Source organism: Simochromis diagramma, unplaced genomic scaffold, assembly GCF_900408965.1.
Source record: "Simochromis diagramma unplaced genomic scaffold, fSimDia1.1 OVJJ01000123.1, whole genome shotgun sequence".
Lineage (NCBI taxonomy): Eukaryota > Metazoa > Chordata > Actinopteri > Cichliformes > Cichlidae > Simochromis > Simochromis diagramma.
In genome coordinates this window covers 3,972,375-3,998,917 of record NW_024386778.1, presented here as the reverse complement: position 1 = coordinate 3,998,917, position 26,543 = coordinate 3,972,375, and the positions used below count along the sequence as shown (strand labels likewise).

Sequence of the window (26,543 nt, the reverse complement as noted above, 5' to 3'; positions counted from 1 at the left end):
TTGTGCATTTTCTGAAAGTTATAAGCCTCAGCTTCAGAATGATCATAATAGGTCCAGTTATTCTGTTTATGAGATGATCTCCATATTTAGACACTGTTACGCTGCATTTCATCAATCAGTAGGTAGACATTTGATTGATGAAAGTGACCTGACTTAGCGAACACAGGCCTCACTCTCTTACCTCCCACTTATTTCATCTTTCTCTCCCCTCCTTCCTGCCCTACACTGAGCCCTGTTTTCTGTTCCCTCTTTATCCCAAGACAGTACCCCCTGGTCCCCTTCTCCTCACTATGTGCTCAGCATGAGGTCTGAAACTTGTTTTGTTTTTTTTATCATTGTCTGCCCCCAACCCAACCCCACATCTCCCAATTTCTTACTACTCAGAGGGGGTGGGGGGGTGGAGACCAAAGAGGAGGGAGAGAGTGAGAGCAACCAGAGTAAGAAGGGAGGGAAGAGGAGCTGAGGAATATGGAGAAACATAAATCTCCAAATAAGAAGTGGGGCGTAAGATAGGTCACATGTTGAATGTCTGTGGAGTGCCACGGTAGAGAGTAGACTGAGGGGATGGTTGATACAGCCGAACCACAGTAAGGAGTTGGGGAATTGCATCCTGGACCCGTAACATGAAGATGCATGTCTGTGTGTGGCTCCTCTGGGTGTCCTGGTTCTGCACCTGTGCAGAGTACTCCAAGTGGTGCAAGTGCCATGGCATCGTGCCGGCAGAGCCAGGTTTAGACAAGAGGTCAAAGACCCTGTTCAAGGAGCGTGCTCATCACAGTGGGGGACACCAGCACACACCTCACAGGAACAGGGCACACCGGAGAAAAGGTGAGTGCTAAACTCACAGAGCTGACAGACAGCACTCTGCTGCAGAAGAGCTGAAACTTTTCGTGCAAGACCTTTAAGTGAGAAGGTAGATGACAGCACCTTATAGGCTGGCATGTAGCGCATCTGACAGGCTTAGAGCTGCAACTAAATTTGTGATTTTAAAACAGATAAATGTCTTCTATGTTACTAACATTGCCTTTTGCATCCTTGTTACATAAAGTGTAAGTATTGAAAATCAAAAGTCATCGTAACTTTTCTTCAAAATGTTTACTTTTTTTACTCTATAATTTTTTACATTTTAAACTCTAGATCTATAAATGCATTAAGTTAATGACCAGATAAAGTAATGTAACTGTAAATGTAATCCAAATGTTTACTTAAATCTAACTGTTTTACTAAACAAAACATATTTAAAATTTGTGATGTGTACTATATATGTCACAGCAAAAAAGTCAGTTCACAATTATGTTTAAAAGTAATCTCATCAAAGAGAAAACACATTGGCTGTATGTAATAAAGTCTCATCTATACTTTTTCTTCATAGTAGTTACATCAGCTCAGATTTATTAAGTGTATTAAGATCGGCATTTCGTTGTTGTCTTCAGTCTTTAATTATTATCTTAAGCCGCCAAAAAAGACAACCTATTTTGGGTTAAATTAAGTTAATTCAGCCTTTTGTGTTGACAGTGATTGTTAATTCCTTTACAAGCGAATTTACTCTGAAGTCACATTTTGTCACATTCCTCACTACAGCTGACACATTCTTTCTTTTTTCTAATGCCTTCCCACCCTCTTTTCCTCATTTCCAACACCTTTTCTGACCTTTTGGTCTACAGCCTGAAAGAGGTCCCTTCCCTCCGCACATCTTGGTCCCAGCACCATTCCCATGGGCTGTGTTTTTGCAGGGGCGACTCATCCTTCATCCTCTCTAAAGCCTTTGTTGTAGGCTGAAAGCTTGCCGATGCCGAGGCCATCCAGCCTAAGTTGTTGGATCAATATAAACATCCATCACTTAGCCCCGGGCCTTTCTGACCTTCACAATGCACAGTTCACTACACAATGCTTTATTTATGTGCGCCATTAGAAAGAATGAACTAGTGGTAGTCCATTTATTTGGGAGTTGTCCTCACTGTGGAAACTTGGAAGTAACTCAGCATCAGGACTGTTTTCTGTCTTTAGGAGATGTAGTAGAACTTATTCTTATATGGCATGGTTTTTTTTATATAATCAAAAACTCAATTTTTTGTATATTTGTACAAAATCTCTAACCTGTTTTTAGTTCAGTAATTTAAGATATCTACAAAAAGCTATAGTAAAACCTACTGTGACAAAGCCTTCAAGCTGAATTGCTGGACACAATGAATGAGGAGCAGATGTACAGTTTCCTTCTATTGTTAAATAAAAACATGGAGAGATTCTAAACTTCCTGCCTCAAACAAACAAACAAACAAAACAGTATATAAAATCAAAACAGATAAAATCAGAACAGTAGATAAAATCAGTAGTTAAAATGTAAGTTTTGAAATTTAAGCTTAAGTGCGGATTTGGTGCTTTATTCAAATGCAGCTGAGAACAGGTGAGTCTTCAGTAGTAATGTAGTAATGAAACGTTTCTTCCACGATGACATGTGGCCCTGACTTCTTTTTACCCTGAATTTCTTGCAAAAGTATCTGCAATAGATACAACGAGAGAAAAGAACTTACTATAACATCAACACGGGGGACACAGATTCATTAATCTAGATAGTTTGCTTCATATAATGTAGCGTTTAACTTTCTGTGGTCAGAAAAGCGGAAACAAACCTTGCCATTTTGACTACAAATTAAAATCACATCAATTAAAATCACTAATAGAATGCAGTTTTATGGAATAAAGCAAATAAATTTATTATTTATTTCCAAATAATAATAATAACAACAATAATATTTATTTCTACACTAATAATAATTTCTATACTAACATTGCGGGGTTTTTTCGTGGTCTTCCCAGGAAGTTGATTCTGTTCACCGAAAACGGAATGTCCCGGTGAACAGAATCAACTTTCAGGGACGATTGAGCCTTGTGCCTCGAGACCTTTCGTGGTTTTATTTTGAAAACCATTCCATCAGGAAGCTAAATTTCACTGCACCTCCCAGCTGTGTGGAGTTGGGACTGCGAGGGAGTAATCTTTATAGAGCAGTAATTAAGTTTAAGATATATATATAGTTGCGGTAACTTTAAAACAAACAACAACAACAAAAAAAACCTCAAATGGCAATTTTGTGAAAATGCTACGTAAATGCTACGTAACAGGTTAGCTTTAAATCAAATATCAGAGGAAAGTATCCTGGTTGTTGACTTGGCTGCTCAGAATGATGAGCAGAAGTTATTTGGAGAACATATTTCTACCCGTGTTTGGAGTTCTCCTCCTCGGTAAGTACTGTTGGAACTCTTCCTGTCAACTAAACAACCTGTGTTAGAAAAGATGAGCATGCCTTTTAACTGTAATGTGTTACTTTGAATCCTTGACATGAAATGAAAAATCTAAAAAGACCTAACGTAGAGTTTTGAGGGGGATGTTTGTAATACTGCTGCAGGGTCTGTGTTCAGGGTTCCACTTGCTTTAATTCTAGCAGCTTCACCAATGCACAGATAAACTGTAAAAAACTGTAAGACAATTAATGTGTCAAAGTCACTAACACGCCACACAGACCAGTTCCACAAAGAAGTGTAACGGAAAATGATCTTTCGGCCGATTTGTTGTGTGACCTCTCCTGATGAGTTTATGGTCTCAAGTTACTCACCAGTTTGAAGTGTACATATATGTATGGATGTTGTGTAATTTCCACATCCTGTCTGCATTGTGCTTCTACTGCATGAGCTGAATGGATTTGTTTTTTAAATATAGTTACAATTATAATGAATCTGTTGCCAGCTGATCTTTGGGTAAACCTCTAACAGTTTATAAATTCACAATTTGTTCCCCAGCTTGTGCAGCTTGTTTGAATGGAAATGTTGGTGACGTTCAGGAGCGTCCTGATTACCACCTACCTCCCAAGAATAAAGCATTTTAGAAATGTCCTGAGAGTGTTTTGACCATGACATGCTGGTATTTTGACTGCATCCTGCCTTTGCTCTGAATGTGAAAGGACACAGTGACAATGAGGTTGGACAGCTTATTGTTAGCTGTAATGGGAAGGCATTTCCGCCTATAGTAAATGAAAGAACAGCTCAAGAGGGACAAGAGCTGTTTTGTTGATTGTCCTTTCCCATTTCAGACTCCCAAAATGTTGGGTCAGATTAAGATAATATTCAGTTTAGATGTGAATTCAGTTTCCTGTTTTCCTGATTATTTTCTTTAAACACAGCTGGTATAAATTACATTGAAAGCATGTGTTTTTCATAGTATAAATTAAATAAGAAGCAGTATCTGTGCTGTAACTTGCCTTCCCAAACCTTGCTAACCTAAGATGATTTAATGATGTAATTTAACACGCTTGTAGGACTTTGTTTCTTCCCACATTTTAAGTTTTCAAAAGTGAGTGGTAAGTGTCTCTTGAAGATGGTCTTTTGTTCTGTGGCGGATGTCCCGTTGATGAGGAAGTTCCCGTCAGCTTTTGTTGGCCTGGATGTTCCTGAGAACCTCTGACTTCCGCTCCTGTCAGGAAGCTGATCACCATCTGTGCACCGTCTTTGGGTATCCAGTCCCATGGGAAGCTCAAACAATGGCATTCCATTGCAACTGGCTGCAAATACACATTGTTTGTTGGTAGCAGAGCATACGTTTGTTTGTTGTGGGTTTTGCTAGTGGCTGGAACTCAGGGGTGGCGATGTGTAGGGCTGAGGTTTGCTTCTTACAGAGAAAAGTGCTGTAATTTACACCAAATCTCCTGTTGTGAAACACACAGAAACAAACTCAGGAAATCAAAGCTAACATGAGCAGCATTGCTTAACCAATTCTCTCTTTATCCTCCTCAGGTTCCAAGGTTCGAGCAGAAGAGAGACCTCCCCGCATTGTCCACCACCCCTCTGATGTGGTGGTGAAAGTTGGCAATCCTGCCACCCTCTCCTGTCGCGCTGACGGAAGCCCGAAGCCAACTATTGAGTGGCTACGCAACAATCAGCTGCTAGAGACCACAAAGAGAGATGGCCAGCTGCAGCCGATGATCCTTTCAGACGGGAGCCTCTTCTTTCTGAGCGTGGAAGGGGGAAGACAGGGGCAGTCGCATGAGGGTGTCTATACCTGTGTGGCTAGGAACAGTGCGGGGAAGGACACCAGCCGTAATGCATCGCTGTTTATCGCAGGTGAGACTGGGACATGTGTGGCTACTCATAGGACCTGCTGTACCACAGAAAATATTTCCCTACAGGCATAAAAAGAACTGTCTGTCTAACTGACAACTAAAACACTTTGATTAGATTAGTCTTTTCATATACAAGGCTCCACAGAAACATGATGTGCACGAGGTAACCAATCAGAAGAAAGTTGGCTTAAAGGGTGGTTGGCCTTATAGATAAATGAGGGTCTGCAAGAACATCTGGTGTCTGCGTGTATGTATGAATCATGCAAAGATGTAGTCCTTAAATAATCATATCGTAGTGCAACTACACTGTAGTCATATTTCGTATTTATTTTATATTTTTACAACGTATCAATAGTTGTTTGCCTTAAACATGAGTAGTAACAACCTTAATAATTTATATAATACATTTAAAATACAAGACCTATGAAGTGCATTACAAGACACCACACAACATAGAAACACTGAATTAAAAGCAACATAAAGTTAAATGAAAACCAAAATGACACTGAATGTTCAAATATACAAATACTGCAAAAAAACTGAGAGTAATAATAAAAAATAACCACTCAAAGTATAAAAACTGGTGTCAAATTTTTTGCACACTCAGAAACAAACTTGTTCTTTATAAGCAGTCTGTTTTAAGGTCCAATCATGTTTTCTTCTGTGGGAACATCGGCCTCCCAGAGGCACAGAGTTCAAATGTTCATGACCAGTGTTGGTCAAGTTACTTGAAAAAAGTAAACTGATTACTTCTCCAAAAAAGTAATCCTGTTGATACTGATTACTAATTTTCAAAAGTAATTAGTTACTTAGTTACTTTTAAAAAAACATGATACACAACTTCAATAGGCAATAAAACAATACACCTTTCATTTTCCATCATATAAAATATAATCAAATGAAAAAGTCTCTTTTTAAAACTTGTTTTATTAGTTTTAATCCTTTAACTTTATGCACATTGCATCAAACAAAAATGTAATTATATGCAACAGTCTTTGACTTGAAGAAATTCATTTAACATTTGATCCTATTTTCTGCACAGTCCAGCATATTAAAAAAAATGTTTTGTGTTTACACTCACTCTTTCAAATAGATGCAAGTAAAACACAGCAGAAAATAAATAAAATCAAAGACTTGGCACTGAGTCCTGTCGTTGGTAAATCTATTTTCACCTGTTTAGCAGGAGTGGAGCAGGTGGAGGTTTGCCCAGTGCCGCAGCGGTCATGTCAGTGGGGGGATCCGGGGGTTTCTCTTCTATTTTCTATTTCACATTCCCGTGGCAGCGTGCTTGGTACTTGCTCAGAAGTTTAAGGGGTTTTTTTGCTGTAAAAATAAGTTTTCTTCCCACGCACTGTACAGCAGACGCTAATGTTTTTGTCACTTTTTTCAAAATCAAACTCAAAGTAAGGTCAGTACTTCCACGCTTTAAACGCTGTGTGCTGGTCATACTCTCCCCCACTCTATATATTATCCATTGTTGATCTGCAAATGTCTGTTACCATGAACGTCGCACGCGCCTACATCATTGCTATGAGATACTCTCACAAGCAAAATCACGGTTTAGTAACGCATTAACACAGCATGCTTACGGGAAAGTAACTGTAATCTAATTACTTTTTTTGCAACAGTAATCCCTTACTTTACTCGTAATTTCAGGATTTTACTACTGATAAGCACCTCGCACACAGTCATTCACATTAGAGTAATGAAGTAACAGATAAGCAATTAGTTCCTTTTGTTTCAGTCTCTACTTTATCAGTGTCTGTTTTTTACAATGTATCCAGTTAAAGACATAAATAAATAAATAAAATAGGAAATGTTCTTTGAATTAAGGAAATTAACTAAACTTCTCTAATGTTACGCATTTATTTCATACAATTCAAGCCCAACAGTCATGCTGACAGAGTCTTTTCATTTACTACAGCATCATTTCTTTATCACGTAGAAAAACGGCATAGTGAGAGATGCTGTTGAAATTGCACTTTTGTTTCCTTCTTATATTGAGATATGTCAGGGACTAAATGTGCAGACAAACTGCTTCACATTGCAAGAAATGGGATTTTCACAGGTCTGGCCCACTTTTGGGTAGAGATGGACCGATCCGATATTACGTATCGGTATCGGTCCGATACTGACCCAAATTACTGGATTGGATATCGGCGAGAAATAAAAAATGTAATCCGATCCATTAAATATCAAAAAAGCACCTCACAAAACTTGCTACACGGCATAACTCGGCTCATAACCGTAGCACGTGATAGAGCGGCTGTGTGTATTTGTAGCCTCGCTACCAAACCAGCATTTCATCTCAGAGGAAGTTATACCAGAGAGAAGTAAAGCAAGTGTGTAAGTTCATCTCTGAATGTCTGTAAAGCATTCCCACGTTAAGCTTAACAACAGATATATGGAGCGACTGCCTCTCTCTCTCTCCCCCTCCCTCTCCTGCTGCTACTTCAATCGTGAAACTGCTTAACGATCAGCTGATCGGCTTTTCTGTCGGGACTCCGTCTCTCTTCTTTGTTTTTGGCCCATTTTGCACCAGAAAGAGGAAACCAGCGGCTGAACAACAGCAGCACGTTTAAGCTTGATAAGCTGTTGTTAGAATTTATTTAATATTACTTTCTACACCAGGATCCTTTTCTATGTAGCTGACGGCTGGTAACTGTGCAGGGGCGGATCTAGCAAAGTTTAGCCAGGGGGGGCGATAGGGCATGAACAGGAAGAAGGGGGCACAAAGACATACTTTTCTTTCTTATTCTCATTTAAAATGTCTAGCTTTTAATAAATAATTATCTGAATCTTACACCCAAAGTTTTAATCTGATGTAAAATATTTGGAAGTCCATTACTGTATATAGTAACTATTAAGTCTAATATATATACCCTAGTAAGCTATAGTACTTTTTCCTTTGGGAAGGTACCATCTGTGCATTCTGCAATTCTGTTGAAGAAAGATGTTGAATCTATTTAATTATTCTTGAAAAATAATGTATTTCTGTGCATTTTCCCCCCTGCATCAAATTAAATTTGATTACTTCGATTAAGCATCATGAGGTGGGGGGTGGTTCCCTATTTTTTTTTGCTGGGAGTTTGCAACCCTATTAGTTGGGTTGCTTAATATTTCTGCTAAGTACTCTTTAAAATACCAGAATAGGGAGGATGGAGCAGGTTTAAGTTTATTAGATTGATCAGTGTTGCTGAACTATGACATTTTTGGGTGCAGTGTATTTTTTACATACAGGTATAACAGAATAGCTTTAGTGTTGTTATTTATTTAAACTTGAGTATAAACTTATACAAAATGTAGCAAGATATTAAAAAAACGTTTTATTGATTAAAAAACACTATATCGGATTCATATCGGTATCGGCAGATATCCAAATTTATGATATCGGTATCGGACATAAAAAAGTGGTATCGTGCCATCTCTACTTTTGGGCGGTATGTGGTTGCCGGTTCGAGCCCTGGCTTGGACAGTCTCGGTCGTTGTGTCCTTGGGCAAGACACTTCACCCGTTGACTACTGGTGGTGGTCAGAGGGCCCGGTGGCGCCAGTGTCCGGCAGCCTCGCCTCTGTCAGTGCACCCCAGGGTGGCTACAATGTAGCTGCCATCACCAGTGTGTGAATGTGTGTGTGAATGGGTGGATGACTGGATATGTAAAGCGCTTTGGGGTCCTTAGGGACTAGTAAAAGCGCTATATAAATACAGGCCATTTACCATTTACCATTTACCATGTGTAAAATTAATTTGATCTAGGGGGTTTATGTCTATATTTTTCAGATAGTTTCATTACTGAACCAATCAAAACACATTTCCTGTCTCCTGTTCTGGTTTGTCTCTAGACTTATTTCCAACTCCATTTTTAGCAAAAATAGTAATCAGTAATGAAGTGCTTTAGCAGCTGAGATATTTGATATTCTCAGTTGCTAAAGCACTTAATTGGCAGTAGAATTCCTTCCAAGCACATCAGCCTTATTTCCACAGGAGAATTCTGGGTCTTTGAACATCGGAATGCTTTTTAAGCATCCATTCTCAAGTCTCGCCCGAGTACAGACAAGTGTTTGGCTGGATGCATGCATCTTAGAAATTATTTCTAGATGCGCTTATAATTTGTTTTTCTCTAAAAAAGACAATAGATGAAACCCTAATCAGAAAACAGAGGTGGGGCAATAAAGACATCACACAGACACTCGTACAAAGAGGTGATGAAGACGTGCGTGGTTACAGTCACAGAGAGACAGTGTCAGTGTTTGCTGGAGTCAAACAGTGTCCCAGTGAGCTGTTGATTTAATTCAGTTCACTTCAGGTAAATTCAGCTCAGCTGGATTTATACAGCACCACTTCACAACAACAGTCCCTACAGTATGAGGACCAGAACTCCCAACATTTCAAACCACCTGGCTCAATATCACTCCCTAAGCCACCCTGTTACCTATTCATCTTACTCCAGTCTCACATGGTAGGTCTGACTCAGATTGATGGTTGTTCATGAATGTTCATTAATGCATTATTTGTAGTTAAAATAATGTATTCCTTTTTGGAGTTTATTTTATAAAACCTTCTATGTTTGTATAGCTTTTCACTATGTTCATAGAATAGATATAATATATAATGATATGATTAATATAGTAGATAATATCCTTCATATTCTGGCATCTAAAATTGCAAAATGTCATGTGGGTCAACTGTCTGATTAAATAAACAGACTAATATGATTTCTGTTTAAATGAAAATTTATTCAAAATAAATGAAAAAATAAAACGTGTTAATGAGAAAATGTTAAAAATGTTGAGATCAAACAAATTTTCTTAAAAAGTAAAAAGCAATAAGAATGAAGAGGATATTTCCCCATTCAGAAGATGGTCATTTATGGTAGATGTCTGGTTATTTTACTTGGAAAAAAAGGTTCAGTAATGATGAGTAAAGCCCACAGAAAATATGAATTGGAGTTGATGGGAGCAGTGAGACACATGAATTTGTCTTGCTGGAAAAGTTGCAGTACAGAGAGGAATGCCTCTCATAAAGGTTTCAGACACATTCACAAGCTCAAACTGAGAGAAAATACACTGCATGCTTGTTGCATATCTTTCTTACATGCGAGTGAGTCGAGGCTGTTCTGTGGTTGAATATGAGGAAATGTCACCTGTCCAACCCTCTGGGCTGAGGGTTGGACAGGTGCAGAAATAGACATTTTATCTCATGCAGACAGTTTATCTCTCAGTGTATTCAAAGATCCTTTATGGTTATAGGTCTCAGGTAAGCTTAACCTGAACTCTCTGATTTTGCAGTGTTGAAGGAGGAGTTCAGTATGCAGCCTACTGATGTGGAAGTGGCAGAGGGGGAAATGGCTGTTTTAACCTGCAGCCCCCCAGTGGGACATCCGGAACCTAATGTTGTCTGGAAGAAGGATGGGCTGCCCATCAGCAGTGCTGATCATCATTACACTGTGAGCTGTCTGCCCCTAATAAATCTATTACAGCTATATAACCTGTGTAAAATAGATTCTTACAACTGTTTGAAATGGAACTTCACAACTATTAACAAATGCAAAGGGCACCGTCACATGATGCTTCCTCTTAAGAACTTGCACTGACTTTTAGCATCCACACCTTTGTGCATGTTCCAACCCTTTTAATGACCCTGCAGGACCTCTTTCAGGGCAGTTTCTATGGTAGGAAAAAGCTGGATCCAAATAGGTGAATGTCAAAACAATCCAGTATCAGTGTGAAATTTGTCATGTCGGCTAAACCAACAAACAGCAACACAGCAGCCAGCTCTTGGAGGAATTCTCATCAAATTGACAACAATATTACATTCGTTTGACAGTAACGCTCTAGAGGGTAGAAACGGATCAGATGAGGAATACTGGCACTGAAATCAGCCTTGTAGATGCAGGTGCAGACATCGCTGTCAGATTAACATAACAGCAGCAGCAGGAGGTAAATGCATAGTTCTTAAGGTAACACTGTTTGCATTGATAAGAGCATAGTACTGGATTGAATTCATTCACTAAAAATCACCATTGTATTAAAAAAACTGGAAAAAAGTCAGATTATAAATTCTCGATAAATGCATTTGCAGAGGTTTGCCTGTGAAAGAAGGTCAGTACAAATCAATTTAGCTTTGAGGTCTAAAAAGTGCATGCTTTTACATTTCCAGCAGGGAGTTACTCCTGGTTCCACAAAGAAGTCTGATGGAAAATCTTCTGGCCGTTTTGTTGTTCAAATTCAAATTCAAATTCAAATTCAAATTCAAATTCAAATTTTATTTGTCACGTACACAGTCATACACAGTACGATATGTAGTGAAATGCTTGGACAACTGCTCGTGACCTAAAGAAAACAAAAAAGGAAAAGGCTATGAATAAGATAGGAAATAAATATGAAAAATTAAAAAGGGTAAATTTAACTAGGAAGGAATAAAATATAAATTAAGGTTAAAAATGAAATAACTGTACAACACAAATTAGAATGAAGGGTAAATTTAACTGGGAGAATAAGATAAAATATATAAATTAAAGTTGAAAATAAAATAACTGCACAACAAAATACACAATATAGAACTATATAAGAATGTATGAAGAAATATAAATAAATATATACACAATAACAGCAGCATATACACAATAACAGCAGCGTGATTTAAGTAATGAAGTGAAACCTCACTGTGTGACCTCTTCTAATGAGTTTATGGTCTCAAGTCACCAGTTTCAAGTGTACATATATGTATAGATCCTGTGCGATTTCCACATCCTGTCTGCATTGTGCTTCCGCTGCAGGAGCTGAATGGGAAGCTTATCATCGGTCCTGCAGAGAAAAGTCACTCTGGTGCTTACGTGTGTGCGGCCATCAACACTGTGGGGGAGAGGGAGAGCAGGGCAGCTCGGCTCTCTGTGCTGGGTGAGACAGGAACTGAAAACAACTCATCACTGTGTTAGCATCGCTAGTTTCCAATGCAATGTCAGGATTCCAAAGCAATATTACCCTCTGTAAGATTACCCTGTGCAAGTTTTCCTTCTGCAAACAAAACACTTTGATACATGCAAAGCATAGTTTTGATTTTCTCTTCTGTTGTACTGCAGCCAAGCCCGTACTGGTGCTGAAGCCAGAAAACGTATCAGTAAGAGCGGGAGAGTCTGCCCAGTTTTACTGCCAAGCTAAAGGTGACCCACCACCTGCTGTGGTCTGGAGCAGAGAGCAGGGACCACTGCCCAATGGCAGGTAATATAGAACCCTTTCATATGGTCACTGGCTAATATTCATTTATGCTTTATGGGTGTGGAAACATTGCAGAATGTGGCGATTTTGAGTGTTAACATTTTATGTAAAACAGACACAAAACACCAAAAAGCACTGCGCTTCAGAGCAGTCTTTGTTTTTCAAATTCAAAAGTCCAGATTATTCTTAATCTTTGTCTACATCAAGCTGTTAAGTTATATGGAGGCTTGTAAATGAAATCAGTTGAATCTATGCTATGTCTAAATGTTGATCCTTTAGACGAGATGAGGGGGACGTGAAATTTCAAATCCATGTGTGCACAGGTACATCGTAAACCCAGACCAGACTCTCCAGATCCATTATGTGACAGCCCTGGATGCCGGGAAGTACACCTGCACTGCTCTCAATGATGTGGGTGTGGTCACTGCCAGTGCACAGCTACTAGTTGAAGGTGAGGTTACATGATAATGCTGTTAAAATATATCTGGTGTCATGTGTTTTACAATCACTCGATGAATGTTAAAGACACTCTGCTTCAGCGTGGGCCATCAGAATGTTTTCCTACGATTACTCTAAGTGTAGGAAATGAGTGCTTCCTTCACACAGTGACATTTCTGTTTTACAGCAGTCAGAGCCACAGTTTAGAAATGATTGTTATGATTTGATATGCTGAAACTAATTCATGTCATCATGTGGTGTCTACGACTTTAGATGTAGTCTTCTGAATTCTGTAATTTAGACGTGATTGTACTAAGTCCACACTTGGGAGGTATGTTTGTGATTAGATTATTGTTCGTCTTTGTGCAAAGGTCTGCACATGAAGGAGAGAACAGTCATTTCCCAGAAAGTGCTGTAGGTTTTTTATTAAAACAAAGTGACATTATATACAGGATGCAAAGGCAGAGGTGTTTTTCATAAATTAGCTGATTTGGTCAGTAAATAGCTGAAGAATAGCAGAAATGTTAAGCACAGCTGCTCATTCTGGAGTAAGATCTTATAAGCTGTGGGCGTGCTTTGCTGCATGCATTTGCATTTGAATGAGTTGAAGCAGTTTTTGAAACTCGTGTTGGAGTTGTCCATGACAATCAACTGTGTTTTCTGTCATGGAGTATCTGTTGTCTAACTGAAAAATAACTTACCACAATTGTATATGCAAAAATATGATGCAAAAAATACCTTAGTTCAGCTTCAGACATTATAATATGCTCACTTGCAGATACTAAAGTGCTTATGCATGCCACAGTTGTAGATATTTATTTATCTCATACACCTTTCTTAAACACCTCTCCATAAAAAAATCATTATCTTTGCATTATCTGTACAATGCACATGATGTTAAAATGTTTACTCATAGATTTGAGCAGTTAATGAAAAATAACAGAGAGGGAACCATGTGAATCATATGTTATGGTCTTCATAACTGCAAAATCTCCGTCCATCTGAACAGCTGTGAGGGTTTAGCAATCTCCCTACCATCATCATTGCACCAAATGAGGGTGAAGAATGATGTTTATCCTTTGGTTAGCAATTGAGGGATTTGAAGTATCAGTGGAAAGACTTTATGAATCTGTAATGTAAGTTTAGAGTCTTTAGGAACATGTTTGTGTTCAAAGAAACCTTGCAGTTCTATGTCAGCGGTAGATTCTTGCTGTGTGAATGAATTCATGAAACAAGTATGCTCTAGGTTAACGTTGGCTAGTGAATTTTCACTGCACAATCTGGCCAGCAACAGAGAGGTCCTCACACACTGCTGCAATCATCTGTGGTTAATGCAATGGGTTTGAATAAGCCACTTGTGTTTCCAGAGGCTGCCAACACTAAGCAGAAAGACCTCCACAAAGAGCTGTCATCCCTGCGTGTGATTCTGGAGAACGTCACCGTCATGGCCCCTGATTCTAACATGTCCTTCGTACAGTGGAAGGTAAGGGAAAGCTGTTGCACCACGTGTCAGAAAGAATGCAGGAGTATGACACGTACACGATCCACATTGTATTTTCTCCCTGACCAGCTCCAGTCACTCCCAGCGCAGCCGCATTACCTTGATGGCTTTGAGGTTCTGTATCGCTCTCTGCTCACTGCCAGCTCAGACTGGGCAGCAGAGAAGGTGACATTCCCCAGCTTCCAGGCTCAGGTGGGCCCCCTAAAGAGAGGCTACAAGTATGATTTCAAAATTCGGCCTTATGGCAGCGGCTTATATGGGAGGGAGAGCAACACCCGGCACCTGAGAGTTTCTGAGACAGGTGACAAAGGTTTTTACTTTATCTTTGTGATGTGAGAATATTCATTGTGTTTTGCTGGTAATAATAAGTGCTCTGTTTACAGTGCCCAGTGCCTCTCCTCGGGCTGTGTCAGTAACAGTCAATCATGAGCAGAATAACACCATCCATCTGAGCTGGGAGCCTCCTCCTCCTGTCACCCACAATGGGATCTTACAGGGATACCAGGTAATTACAGTAGGACTGCACGACACAGTTATCTGCTCAGCAGACTGTTGAAACCCTCAGGGAAACATAAATCCTTACAGATTGTAGTGAATCATGCTGGAGTCATTTTAAGAGGGAAACATGGGATACAAACAGTCCTGCATACAAATATATGGAAGAATTAATCAGCAAGTGGAACAAGAAACAGATTAACCAATCACTGTGCACTAAGATTCTGAGGCAAACTTTGTGATGGAAGAAATGTGTTGTATTGTAGACATATTAAATATTTAATAAAGAAGAGCACATGGTTCTTAGTAGGAATGTTTTATTCTGTTATAACTGGAGTCTCAGTTACTGGTATGTCCATGTGGAGCAGCTGATGAATTGTTTAGTGATTAAAGCTTTATCCACACAAATGATTTTGATCATGTTTGGGGTGGATACAAGCTTCAATCTCACTCTTAAAGATGCAAACTTTCTTCAGGTGTGGTGTGTGGAGCCCGAAGAGCAGCAGTACCAAAACTGGACTGTGGATAGTAGCCAACTGAGCCTTCATATCTCTAGCCTGAAACAAGGGAAGCAGTACTGGGTCACCATAGCAGCAGTCAATGGGGCTGGAGTAGGAATGCTGAGTGACCCTCATGGATTTGTCATCAGTGAGCAATACAGCTGTCAACTTTTTATTTCTGTATCAGGACAGATAAAGACCAGCGTGTGTTCTCAGACTGGGTTGTATTCATTCATAATGTGCTTCCATTCTGCTGCTCAGACTCACAGTTAGGTGGACTACCCGAGTCAGATAGCCAGAGGCGGCGTTTGTCCCCGGTCCTGGCCTTTCTTCAGGACCCTGTGTTGCTCGGCAGCATCGGCGCCGTCTTGTGGTGTGTTCTGATGGGTGCAGCGATCTGTCTCTTCAGACACCACAGCAGGACCGGTCAGCTGATACCAAGACCTGGCAAGGCTAAAGGTATGAGTTTAAGGCTTTAATGTTCACCATAGTAAAAAGAAAAAGCTGAACCTCCAATACACCCACAAAGGCTTTGTGATAAACAATAATATGCATATTTTGTTGATACTATATCTTCCTTTATTTTTAGGTTTGCGAAGACTAGCCGGTGAAGATCTCATTATAAAACACAGGTAAAATGAAAAGAAGACGCATATTCGATTCTGTTGCGACAATAAAGTGACAGGAATACATTCAAACCACTAAAACCAAGTGTGGATGAATCAGCTTTACATTCATTCAAGCAGTGTCTTGAATGTACACAAACCACTTTGAATTATAGTCAGCAAGTCAGCTTTTAAAGTGTCGGTAAGACAGCTGGTTAAATGTATTACATTCATTCTCTTAGATGTTTGTTTACAGACAAAAAAACACCTGCTTTTAGTTGATGGTGCGTTGAAGAAGCACAGGGAGTAAGCAGTAGGCGGAACAGAAGCAAAATCTGTTTTCACCACCTAAAAGTATTCACCTGGAAAAAAAATGTTGGGAGGGGGGGGTAGTGTAGGTACAAGGTAGAGCAGGTCTTCTGCCTATCGGAAGGTTGATGGTCAGATCCTTAACTTAATGACTAAGCATTTTTGGACAGGATACTGAACTCTCTGTAATGCGTTCATCTGTGAATGTTAGTGAAAAGCACTACGTAAGAACCAGTCCTCTTTGCTTTTCCTCCATCCAGTACTTTCCTAAATCTATCTGTGTGAGCTTTAAAGGGAACGACTCCTTTTACTGACTCAATACTTTACACAGGAATTACTGAGTGACCTAACCCTTCGAAACACGAGCATCACAAAATATTGAACAGAAACCACCAAATGGTGTTACAACTTTTAGTAGAAAATAAACTCACCAACCCCTCAATTCAATTCAATTCAATTCAATTTTATTTATATAGCGCCAAATCACAACAAAAGTCGCCTCAAGGCGCTTCATAGATGGCTGCATTCACTCTAAAAAAAGTTCAAAATTGTTCCAAGTTACCTTCATTTTTTTCTCTTGCTTCCATCATTGCATGGTTTGCAGTACTGCTGCCTTCTTATTCAAACTCAGGATGTGCCAGCCTCTGACATGACTATGGTTAGGTAAATACTAGAGCACCACTGCTTCTTATATAACGCTTTTCTACTCTGAGCACTTACAGCGCTTTACATAACTCGCACAAGCACTTCTCCTACCAAACATTCACACGTATTCATATGAAGCAGCTTGCTTCATATGAATACGTGGTTAGTAGCTTGCATGCAGACTGGAGCAGACGGGGATCGAACATGCTTCATCTTCCCCTCCACTGTCAGAGTGTTTTGTACTATTCAAAAGCAAAAAGCCATTTGTTAACAAGAATTCCACGGTATCCATGGTAGAGAACACAAAGTGAGATTCTTGTAAATATTATATGGAGATAATGAATCTATGCTACAGCATAAAAACGTCTCTAATATTTGACGTTTGGTTACAGCGAGTTCATTTTGGTTTGATTTGGTTTCTCTCCAGGATGGCAGCTCCAGATTCACCGTGGATCCCCGGAGGCTGGAGACCTTCTTTGAGTCAAAAGTACCATGACCTATGGGCCCAAGGTCAGCATCACCCAGGAATCCGAAGCACCAGTGAGTATGGACTGCAAAACAGTAGACTGATGATGACTTCTTTCTCCCAAACTGCTGTCCTACAGCAGACCTAACTAGATTTACTTGTTTGGGTTCGTGGTGACCTCTTAAAATCCACCAAAGATTTTTTACTTACAGTTGAGGAAACGAAAAAAATCAACCAATGATTCTGATGATGCTACATAAACTGTTTTCAGACGTCATGTAAAACAATCTGGAGAATTAGGTTAGGACATTGTCTGAAATTGTGCTGCTGGATTGAATTTACTGGACTACAACATGTGCTATTCTCACATAGACATTACACTGTGTGTAACATTGTATGTACACGAGAGGCGTGTGGTGACTGTAAACAGAAAGGCAGTTTAGAATCAGAATACTTTATGAATCCCTGAGGAAATTATTTGGCTACATTTGCTTCAAGACAATAACAGTAACAGACTGAACTAATTAAATAATACAATATATATTACACAGTTTACAAAATATAAGAAATGGCTTTAATATATACAAATTGCTCAAACAAAAATGAAATATATATGATTGATATTCTATTTTCACTGTAAACACTCCATCGGTGTTAAAAGAATTACAATTAATCCTGGATATGTTTAATATTGAGCTCATTTTAAGTACTTTATATTCTGTTTAATGTTCAGCATCACCTTTTTTTAATACACATGTTTGTATTATGGCTGTCCTTTGAGGACCAGATGTATTAATAACAACAGATCAGATGAATAAAAAAGGTTTGAGGCGTGTGTGACATGGTAAACTGTCAATATCTATGCGGGGAATCCAAATATTAATGAAAATGACTGTGGAGTGTTGGCACAGCAGGTGGGCAGACATTTAATTGGATGTTAATTTGAAACTGTTCTGATGCTGAATCACCAAAGCATGTTTACTGGCTAATGCAAACTGCGTTTTCATACAAAGTGGAGATCCTAGCTGATTCCAGAGCAGTGATAGCTGAGCCGGTATACTTTGTGCTCAGTTTCCAGTGAGCATAAGCACAGCTTTCAGTGACAATACCTAAATGTAGCCACAAGATGGCAGTAATGTAAAGACTGGATCCAAACATGGGAGGAGCTTTATAACAGCACTGTTTGAGATGAACAGACACATTTATGCAGAGCTTCTGTTATTGACCATCTTTAGCTTCCTCACATCCACAGTCATTTTAGAATATCCAGTTAACCCAGTATGCATGCCTTTTCACTATAGGAGGAAGCCAGAATACCTAGAGGCACAGGGAGACCATGCAAACTCCACAGAGTTGCAAACTCCAGTTGGGGTTCAAACCAGGAAGTGACACTGCTAACCACCTTATGGCTGTGCCACATGAAGCTGCAAGAAGGGAAAGCAGCAGCAAGACCCAGAGTAGAACAGAACAGAACAGGCCTTAATGGCCACAGCTACTACAGTGATTAGAAAGACAAAGCCTGAAAAGAAGTGCCCGGGTGGTGATGGTTGTAGAACAGCTTGAAGGTGCTACATCTGTAAGATTCTTAGGCATCTGTGTGCAGGCTAAAGCCGCTCAGATAGTTCGTCGTATATAAGATTTGACAGCTGTGTTTGTTCAACTCATTCCTGGGATTACTACCGAGCTTGACTTTGTGGCCCAATGTGTGAAACATAGAAACCTTTTAAACCCATACAGTATTTTGCAATTTGGGATGCAGCCTTTTGTTCTACTTGTGTTCTTATAAATCTCTCTGTTTTCTTAGGCCTCCCAGTCTCATCCAAGAAGGACAGCAGCTGCCTGGAGTCGACCGTTCCCATTGTGACCGATAGCTGCGGTGTCTACGGCACCTTTTACGTGGACCTCATGGGCAGTGGTCTTAAGACCTTCAACAGTCCGGGACGTGTCACTAAAATGTCTCATGGTTTGCCCCACAAAGAAGGAGCCGAAACTATCCAGATATTTACTCATCCTGCCAGCAAGCCCTCACCCATCATCAGCAGGGAGGCTCTGCCATGGAAACAGGCCATACGACCCCAGCCCAAGATGGGTGTGCTAAGGGAATCATGGGAAAAGAACCACAGCAAACAAGGTAGATATGGAGCAGTGGATAGCTGGAAATGCAGTGTTAATTTCTTTATTTCTTGAGTAACGTGAATTGGCCAATTGGTTTTCTCCACAGAGCTGCATGCAGTGAGCAGTGTCCCTATACTTTCAACAAGAACCCAGGGACATAGTCACATACCAGCTCTCCAGCACGGTACTTTCAATCTGTGTAATTAAATCATTATTCTCCACAAACCTCGTGGATGTGTAAAAAACATTTTGTACACAGATCAAACTTTTTTGTAGTCCCGAAATTTAAAAATATGCTTATAGAATCTGGAATAAAAGGAATTATTGGATAATTATACTTTGCTGTGGTTTGCTATGGTGTATCCAGGTGGACATCCAGACAGTGGTAAACCTGTGGGTTGTCCTCGTCTGCTGCATTACTCAGCATCACTACATCTTATGGACATGTTGCTGCCCCCTCCCCCAGTACCCACCGAGGACGCCACTGACACGCAAAGCCTCACCTCAGATGGAGGGTGAGATAAACACTCAGACTGGGCGTTAGAGGGTTGAATGGAGATGTTGTTCTGGGAAATGCAGGTGTTGTGTAGAAGGGGAATAATGAAAAAAAAAACAGATTTAGTTGTTTCTGACTCCTCATCAGCAACTGAAAAATTAGACTTGACAATGCAGGTTTTCAGATAACCCTATAAAAACCAGTGTATACGTCAGTCTTTAGGATAGTTTAGTTGGCATAAAGGTAGTATATTATCTATATAATACAGGATATTTCCTTCCTATAGTGCAGCTAGAATGCAGACTACCTTCAACTCTAAGGCTGTGAGTTTGTTTGTTCAGGTACTTTTGAAGAGTAACAGTAAACTCTTCAACAGTAAAACCTCTGTTTTTGTAACCTCTCCAATTCCACTGATAAAAACAGAATGTATTTACTAATCTGTAGCAGACACTAGCTGTCACTGTGACAGCGATGTGAGATTAACCTTAATATGACCCTCAAGTCAGTTTGGGACACACTGTTCAAACTCTGAAATTGTTAAAGAGATGTGATTGTGGTTCACTCAGTTGGACAGTAGTATGATTTAGTTTTGTCACAGTGGGAACTTTGAGCCCTCTGAAAATGTTAGCTAGCTAGTCCAGAATGAAAGACTGAAATTCAGTTCAGTTTTATTTACATAGCACCAGACGACAACAACAATGTCCTCAATTCACTTTATATTGTAAATATCCTACAACAGTACAAATCCTCCCACCTTCTCTCATACCTCCTGGATATGTCCTGCCCCTCTGGTTGCAAAGCATTACAGTAGTGTGTATTTTAATATTTCTTTCTATGCAGTGTTTCAGTTGTTTTATGCAAATAACCAGAAGAAATGTTAAAAAATCTAGCAAAGTTTTCCTGCTTCCTGCCATGTATCTTCTATTTTTTTAGCCTTCCATTAATGGCCAGCGATGACTTAGACTTCCGTCCTTTGAGTATGTTTCTGTCCCAGAAAGTGCCCACTTTAGTGGAAACACTTAAGGAGAACAATGATAAGGATCCTATTTGCAGATATGTGTAACACTGAGTTTAAAACACAGGACACAAGAAGACTGCTAGTTTGGAAGTGTAACCAGTAAAGTTGTCATTAATTTATGACACCTTGTATATTTATAATTGTGGTTGTTACTGATCCCAGTACTTCCAGTAATTAAGCTGCCTGATGCAGAACATTTTGATCAGTTCAACTACTTGTTTATTTTTGTAGTAGTCTATTCTGTATTAGTCTAGTATTGAAGGACCTCAGGGAGTTGTTTCAGATATTGGTTTGCATGGACATAAATGAGGATGAACTGATTTATTTTGTTAGTTAAAGGCTTCTTTGACATTGTGTCACATATTAAAGGATTAACTCAATATTTCATAATTAGGAAGAAATTCACTAAATTGTTGAATAGAGTCAAATATTTGTTTTGTTTTTTTAATTTGCAGAAGTCAAACGCACAGATCAATGTTCAGCTGCATGTTAAACAAATCTTTTATATTCTCTGTACTTGCTTAAAAAGCATTACACTATATCACAGACATACCAGGTTCTTTTTGCCCTTGTACTAGGTACTCGCTTTGAAACATGGAATAGTTTAACGTGGTGGTCTTTTCTTGTCACTGACTTCTTGTGCTCTCTGTTTAGCACTCTGTTACAAGTCACTTCCTACAAGTCACTGTGTGAATGTGTGTGTGAATGGGTGAATGACTGAATGTAGTGTAAAGTGCTTTGGGGTCCTTAGGGACTAAGTAGAGCGCTATACAAATACAGGCCATTTACCATTCCTTTGTAGAACGTAATTACTATACAGAGCAGAAAAGTCAAAGCTCTGAAGTTTTTTTCTTTTATCATATTTGAATGGTTATTCTTTTCTTTATGTAGTTGGTAGACTTTTATGTATAGAAAGGTACAAAGATAAAGACAGCTAAGAATAAGCTTATTGGCATGAATAGTGTTTGTGTCTGACATCAGCAGGACAACTGAACTCTTATATACTGTAGTTCTGTTATGTAGCAAACCTCACTTTATATATATGTTTGCGAACTGATTAAATAAAGGAGGTAAAGACAGCAACAACAATTTTTATGAACAAGTGGTGGTTCACTGTATTAACTTAGCTATCTAATGCCATTTCACATTTTCATAAATATATTTTATGTAAAAAAAAAACTTCCTGTGACTATGAATTGCAGCTACGAGCACTTCTAACCTCAATAAAATCATACATTAAGTCTTACATGATATATTTTGTTAAGCTTGTGTTACGTTATGTTTAACAAAATGTGAGAAGAAAGCATAAAAATCAGTGATACCATTTATACAGTGTGATGTATACAGTGGTTTCCTGTATTTCTAAAGGTTGTTTGACAGAAAAAAAAAAAGACACAAGTCTTACAGTCTGTTTGCGTCTCCCTCAGCTCTAGTCGTTCCACAAAGCTAACAATGGACATGGGCTCTCTTCAGTCAGTGTGTCCTGCATCAGGCCCCCATGGACAACTGGGACCCAGCAACAAGAACATCTGCCCATCCTACAGCCACCTGTGCACTGCATTATCTTCTGTGTCACAGAGTAATGAACAGGGTAGCATGCTGACAGCACAGGAAGCTGCTGAGTACCTGGAGCTCACTCCTAAACCAGAGAGATGGAGGTAAAGCCATAATGAATCCATTTACAGTCAGCACTGAGCAAAGGTGAACACTATAATGACTATTCCATGATATTATTCTGTGTATTGGCTTAGTTTCTCCTGTATGCAGCCTACATACAGATGCATGCACAGTTACTGTAGCTGACCATTCTGCTCCTTTGTGTCAGCAGTGCCCTGCCAGAGCAGCGTCCTTCCCTGTCCCATCATTTTGCCTCGACGCTGAATTACATCTGCGGGCCGACTCGCTCTGCTCAGGTGCACGACGCCTTCACTGAGCCCGAACCTCCATTAAATAGTCTCCGTCATGCCTGCCGTCAGAGCTCGCCTTCCTCCTGCTACAGCGAATGGGACAGCTCTCTGTGGAACACGATCAGCTCAGTCATGGACAGCAACCTGTCCAGTGCCCGAACCAGCCTCATCAGCTCCGTGGACAGCTGCTACACTAATGACAGTGCCAACTTTGCTCATCTCCTGGCCATGGCAGCAGAGAGCATGAGCGGAGCCTCTTTGTCAGGTAAACAGGAGAAATGTCACTTTTGAAATAGGAAAATCAGTTGTGGCAAAAAAATGTATAAAAACATCCGTTTTCATGAGATGATGGTGGAAATGAATGAGATTTAACTACGCACAGTTATGTGAGCTTTTTTGAATGACCAGTTAACCTAACCCCACAGCACTTAGTGGGTGGGGTTAAGTTATCAAATACTAGTAAAAATACTATTTAAAAAACTACAGAACTCCCACAAGTGATCCTGTGGAGTTTTTTTTAATCTGCTACTTTCAACAACTTGTAGTCCTGAACCATCAGTGTGTTCAGTGTTGTCACCCATCTATATTTTGTCTGTGTTTTAAACTCATTTACTCACAAAAACATTTGTTTTTAAAAAGTTTATATTTTAAGAAAACAATTTGGAGGCTGCTTTCCGAAGGATTCGTTTAAGTTTTTATAGTATCAGAACAAAAGATACGTAAGAAGGAGAAATACCTAAGTCAGCATAAACTGTGGCTCATAGTTTTTACTAAAGGATAAACAGACTCATGTTTATGTCGTACTTTTTAGTTCATTCATTCATTTAGCACTTTAGTCTATGCCCTAAGCTTTTGCTAATTATTAGACGCACACACTCTAAGAAGTGTGTGTCTCATTTTAGCATGTGGACTCAAGGAAACAGGGGATCAAACTACAGACCTTCAAAATAATAGAGGGTCAAGTGTACCTCCTGAGGCACAATGGAGCCCTGTAGCACACAGAACTTATACAGAGCAGTGTCTCAATACACTGACAAGTGTTGTTAGCAAGTGTGTAACTCTTCATTGGTTTGGTTTAGTTCATTCCTACCAGTGGCTCCTCATAAACTGCTCTATCCTTTGGAGCATTATTATTTATTTATGAATGATAAATAAACAAAGATCAAATGATTCAGTTACTAAAAAAACACTTTGAACTTTGAAATGATGAAGTGTAGTTGCCAGCTGATGTGCTGTTGTCTCATAGTGCAAAAGTTCGGGTTCCATGTGCAGAATCACTGATTTTTCATGTGACATAAACAAAGCTGTGAGCTGCTGCTTTTAGTCACTATTGGAATGGATGAAAACAAACAAGTGCAAAACCACTAACGCTGTTGTACTTACCACTTTCCCCCACTAGATGGGGCCTTTCATCTATGAAAGATGCTCAATGGTAAGGAAGAGCAGCCCTAAGTTGGTATGGAGGGTTACAATGTTGTGAAAATGCTTTGTGGAAGTAGCTTGGCCTCTCTGGCCTTCTTCATATATTTCTGATGTCTCACTGTGTGCAGAAACGTGTCTGAGCAGACTTTCTGCTTTGGTCCACGTGCCCCCTGTGCAAAGACAAAAACTCATTCAGTCTAATATCTAGTGGCACCAGGCAATTACTTAGGGACCTTTCAACAGATTGAACCTCCAGATGAGTCATCTACTTCCCTCTTTGTCAACTCATCAGTCACCCTGCCCTCCCTCAGGGGTCCGTGCAGCTTTATTCCACTCACTACACTCACTTTTGGCAACGTTCTGCCTTGGCTGATTTTCACTCTGTCACACAGTATGAAAACTCTTGAAGTGGCTTCTCTGCAGCTGATTATGTTCCCTCGCAGTTACTCTGAGTTACTTTGAGTACAAAGCTGTGGATCACGTGCAGCCAGCTGACACCAAACCGTACCCGTTTTTAACATTTGTGCAATGATGGAATCAGGTCATGGGTTCATTTTATTGTATGTCAAGTGAAATTTTCTGGGTGTTCAGGACATCCTATCAGTTGTTTTTTCAGTAACATTTAAAATGTTTTGCTTTACAGTTACCAATAAAAAAAAAAAAGTCTGTGCAGTTAAGTGCACACACAGGTTCAGTGTACTTATCTGAGACCTAGCTTGAAGGGTACAGTGTGGATTAATCCTAAGAAAACAGCAGGAAGAGGCTTGTCACAGATTGGTGCACTTTCACACTCTCACATTAATTGGCAGAGCCTGTATAGCTTCAAGGCTTCAGCGTCGTTTTTGTGTTTTGTTTCTGGACGTGAGCTCGGAGCTCTTTGAAATTTGTTGCTACCACTGGACTGCACAAAGTGGTTGGTGTGAATTGGCTCGGTTTGCTTCAGAGCCTCAAACAAATTAGAAAAGTTTTGTTTTCAGGGACAAACTGCTGCTTCAAAGAAGCTTCGAAATGGTCGTTTCACCCCTGAGAATCATCATGAAAGGTGCTCCTCAGAGGGCTCGAAATGTTTACTCTTGCTTTTCCGAAGGCAAATAGAGTTTCACACGCGCACACACAGACACATGCTTGATATTGAAATGTCAACATGTTGTCCTCTCCTGTGTTTAGATTTCTCTCCGCCTGCCTCCCCCCTCAGCGCCTTGTACCCATCTTTCCATGCAGAAGGCGACTCATTCGGCGAACTGGAGCCTGTTTCTGCGTGGGACTGGAGCATGGCCTGGATGGAGGAAATGGAGGCCCAGTACTCAGAACACTATCCTGGCAGAAACACCAGACCCTTCAACAGTTAGGGACTCTGCTACAATGGTGACTGAACTACCACAGCTGAAGTTTAAGAGCTGCAGATACACCTCCCAAGACCAAGGGACAGACACTGATCCATTCACGTTCTCAGAAATGTTGGTAACAGTTACGCGGTTGCGTTTATTCAGGTTTTTATTTTTGTTTCTGTCTGATCTGGTTTCATATAGCTCATACTGTATATGTTTGGGACACCTTCGCAGGCAGATGCATGCCTCTCTTTTTTTAAATACTTCTCCCCACTTATCTCAGGGTAGCATCCTTGAAATGACTTCCACAGAGTCGAAGAAGTTCTCTTTTTTCCTTCTCTACATCCTTTCCGCTCATTAGAGAAACAATGATGAGATACTTCCCTCAGGATATTCTCACCCAGCAAAAGGCCAGAGAGATGCAAAGGCAGGATGCTAGATGGTCAGAAAACAGTCATTAGGCAGAGATCCTGTGCTGGAGGTTCCTCTCAGCACATGTCTGTATTTTTTGCAGGACATTTTATTTGGTGCTGAAGTCGTATGACACAGAGGATTTCACTCACTGATCAAACATGTGTATATATATCTATATATATATAGATATATATATACAAATGCAGCATATTAAGCAAATATTATTTAAAGAAATCCAAGACACTGCATGTCCTGAGTTTATTGTTGTTTTTATAAACCCTGTTTGCAATAAGCTGTAGGTACAGAACTAGGAAAAAAAGTTAAAGTAATTAATCGAGTTAACCTTTTATCACCAAATACCTGGAACTGTAGTAAGATTTGAAGTATTTGAAATGAAAATGCTGCGTGCATAGTTTATCCTTTTATATATGCAGGTATTTCACTAATTCTAGCAGAAATGTACTTGTATTTTGAATTTTATTTTGTTCACATTACATTGCAGATGGTTTTATAGTTTGGAATAAAGTAATTTTATTGATTGAAAGCCACAAGAATA

General features: G+C 39.7%; 1 protein-coding gene across 3 annotated transcripts; it reads left to right on the top strand.

The window, feature by feature from the left end:
- The first annotated feature begins 451 nt into the window (after nucleotides 1-451).
- Nucleotides 452-26,170, top strand: robo4 (roundabout, axon guidance receptor, homolog 4 (Drosophila)). Of its 3 annotated transcripts, none has more exons than XM_040012353.1 (19): nucleotides 452-828; nucleotides 4,786-5,112; nucleotides 10,400-10,557; nucleotides 11,890-12,010; nucleotides 12,193-12,331; nucleotides 12,652-12,779; nucleotides 14,134-14,249; nucleotides 14,337-14,568; nucleotides 14,651-14,772; nucleotides 15,239-15,410; nucleotides 15,524-15,721; nucleotides 15,852-15,894; nucleotides 17,249-17,361; nucleotides 19,092-19,418; nucleotides 19,509-19,586; nucleotides 19,770-19,917; nucleotides 22,344-22,574; nucleotides 22,745-23,088; nucleotides 25,413-26,170. In XM_040012353.1, the coding sequence occupies exons 1-19, from the start codon at nucleotides 624-626 to the stop codon at nucleotides 25,592-25,594; spliced, it is 3,384 nt and encodes a 1,127-aa protein (XP_039868287.1). In that variant the 5' UTR covers nucleotides 452-623; the 3' UTR covers nucleotides 25,595-26,170. The 3 variants fall into 3 exon arrangements, with proteins under 3 accessions (XP_039868287.1, XP_039868296.1, XP_039868307.1); XM_040012362.1 differs by lacking the exon at nucleotides 452-828 and adding an exon at nucleotides 2,826-3,240; XM_040012373.1 differs by lacking the exon at nucleotides 452-828 and adding an exon at nucleotides 3,655-4,652.
- Nucleotides 26,171-26,543: the final 373 nt, after the last annotated feature.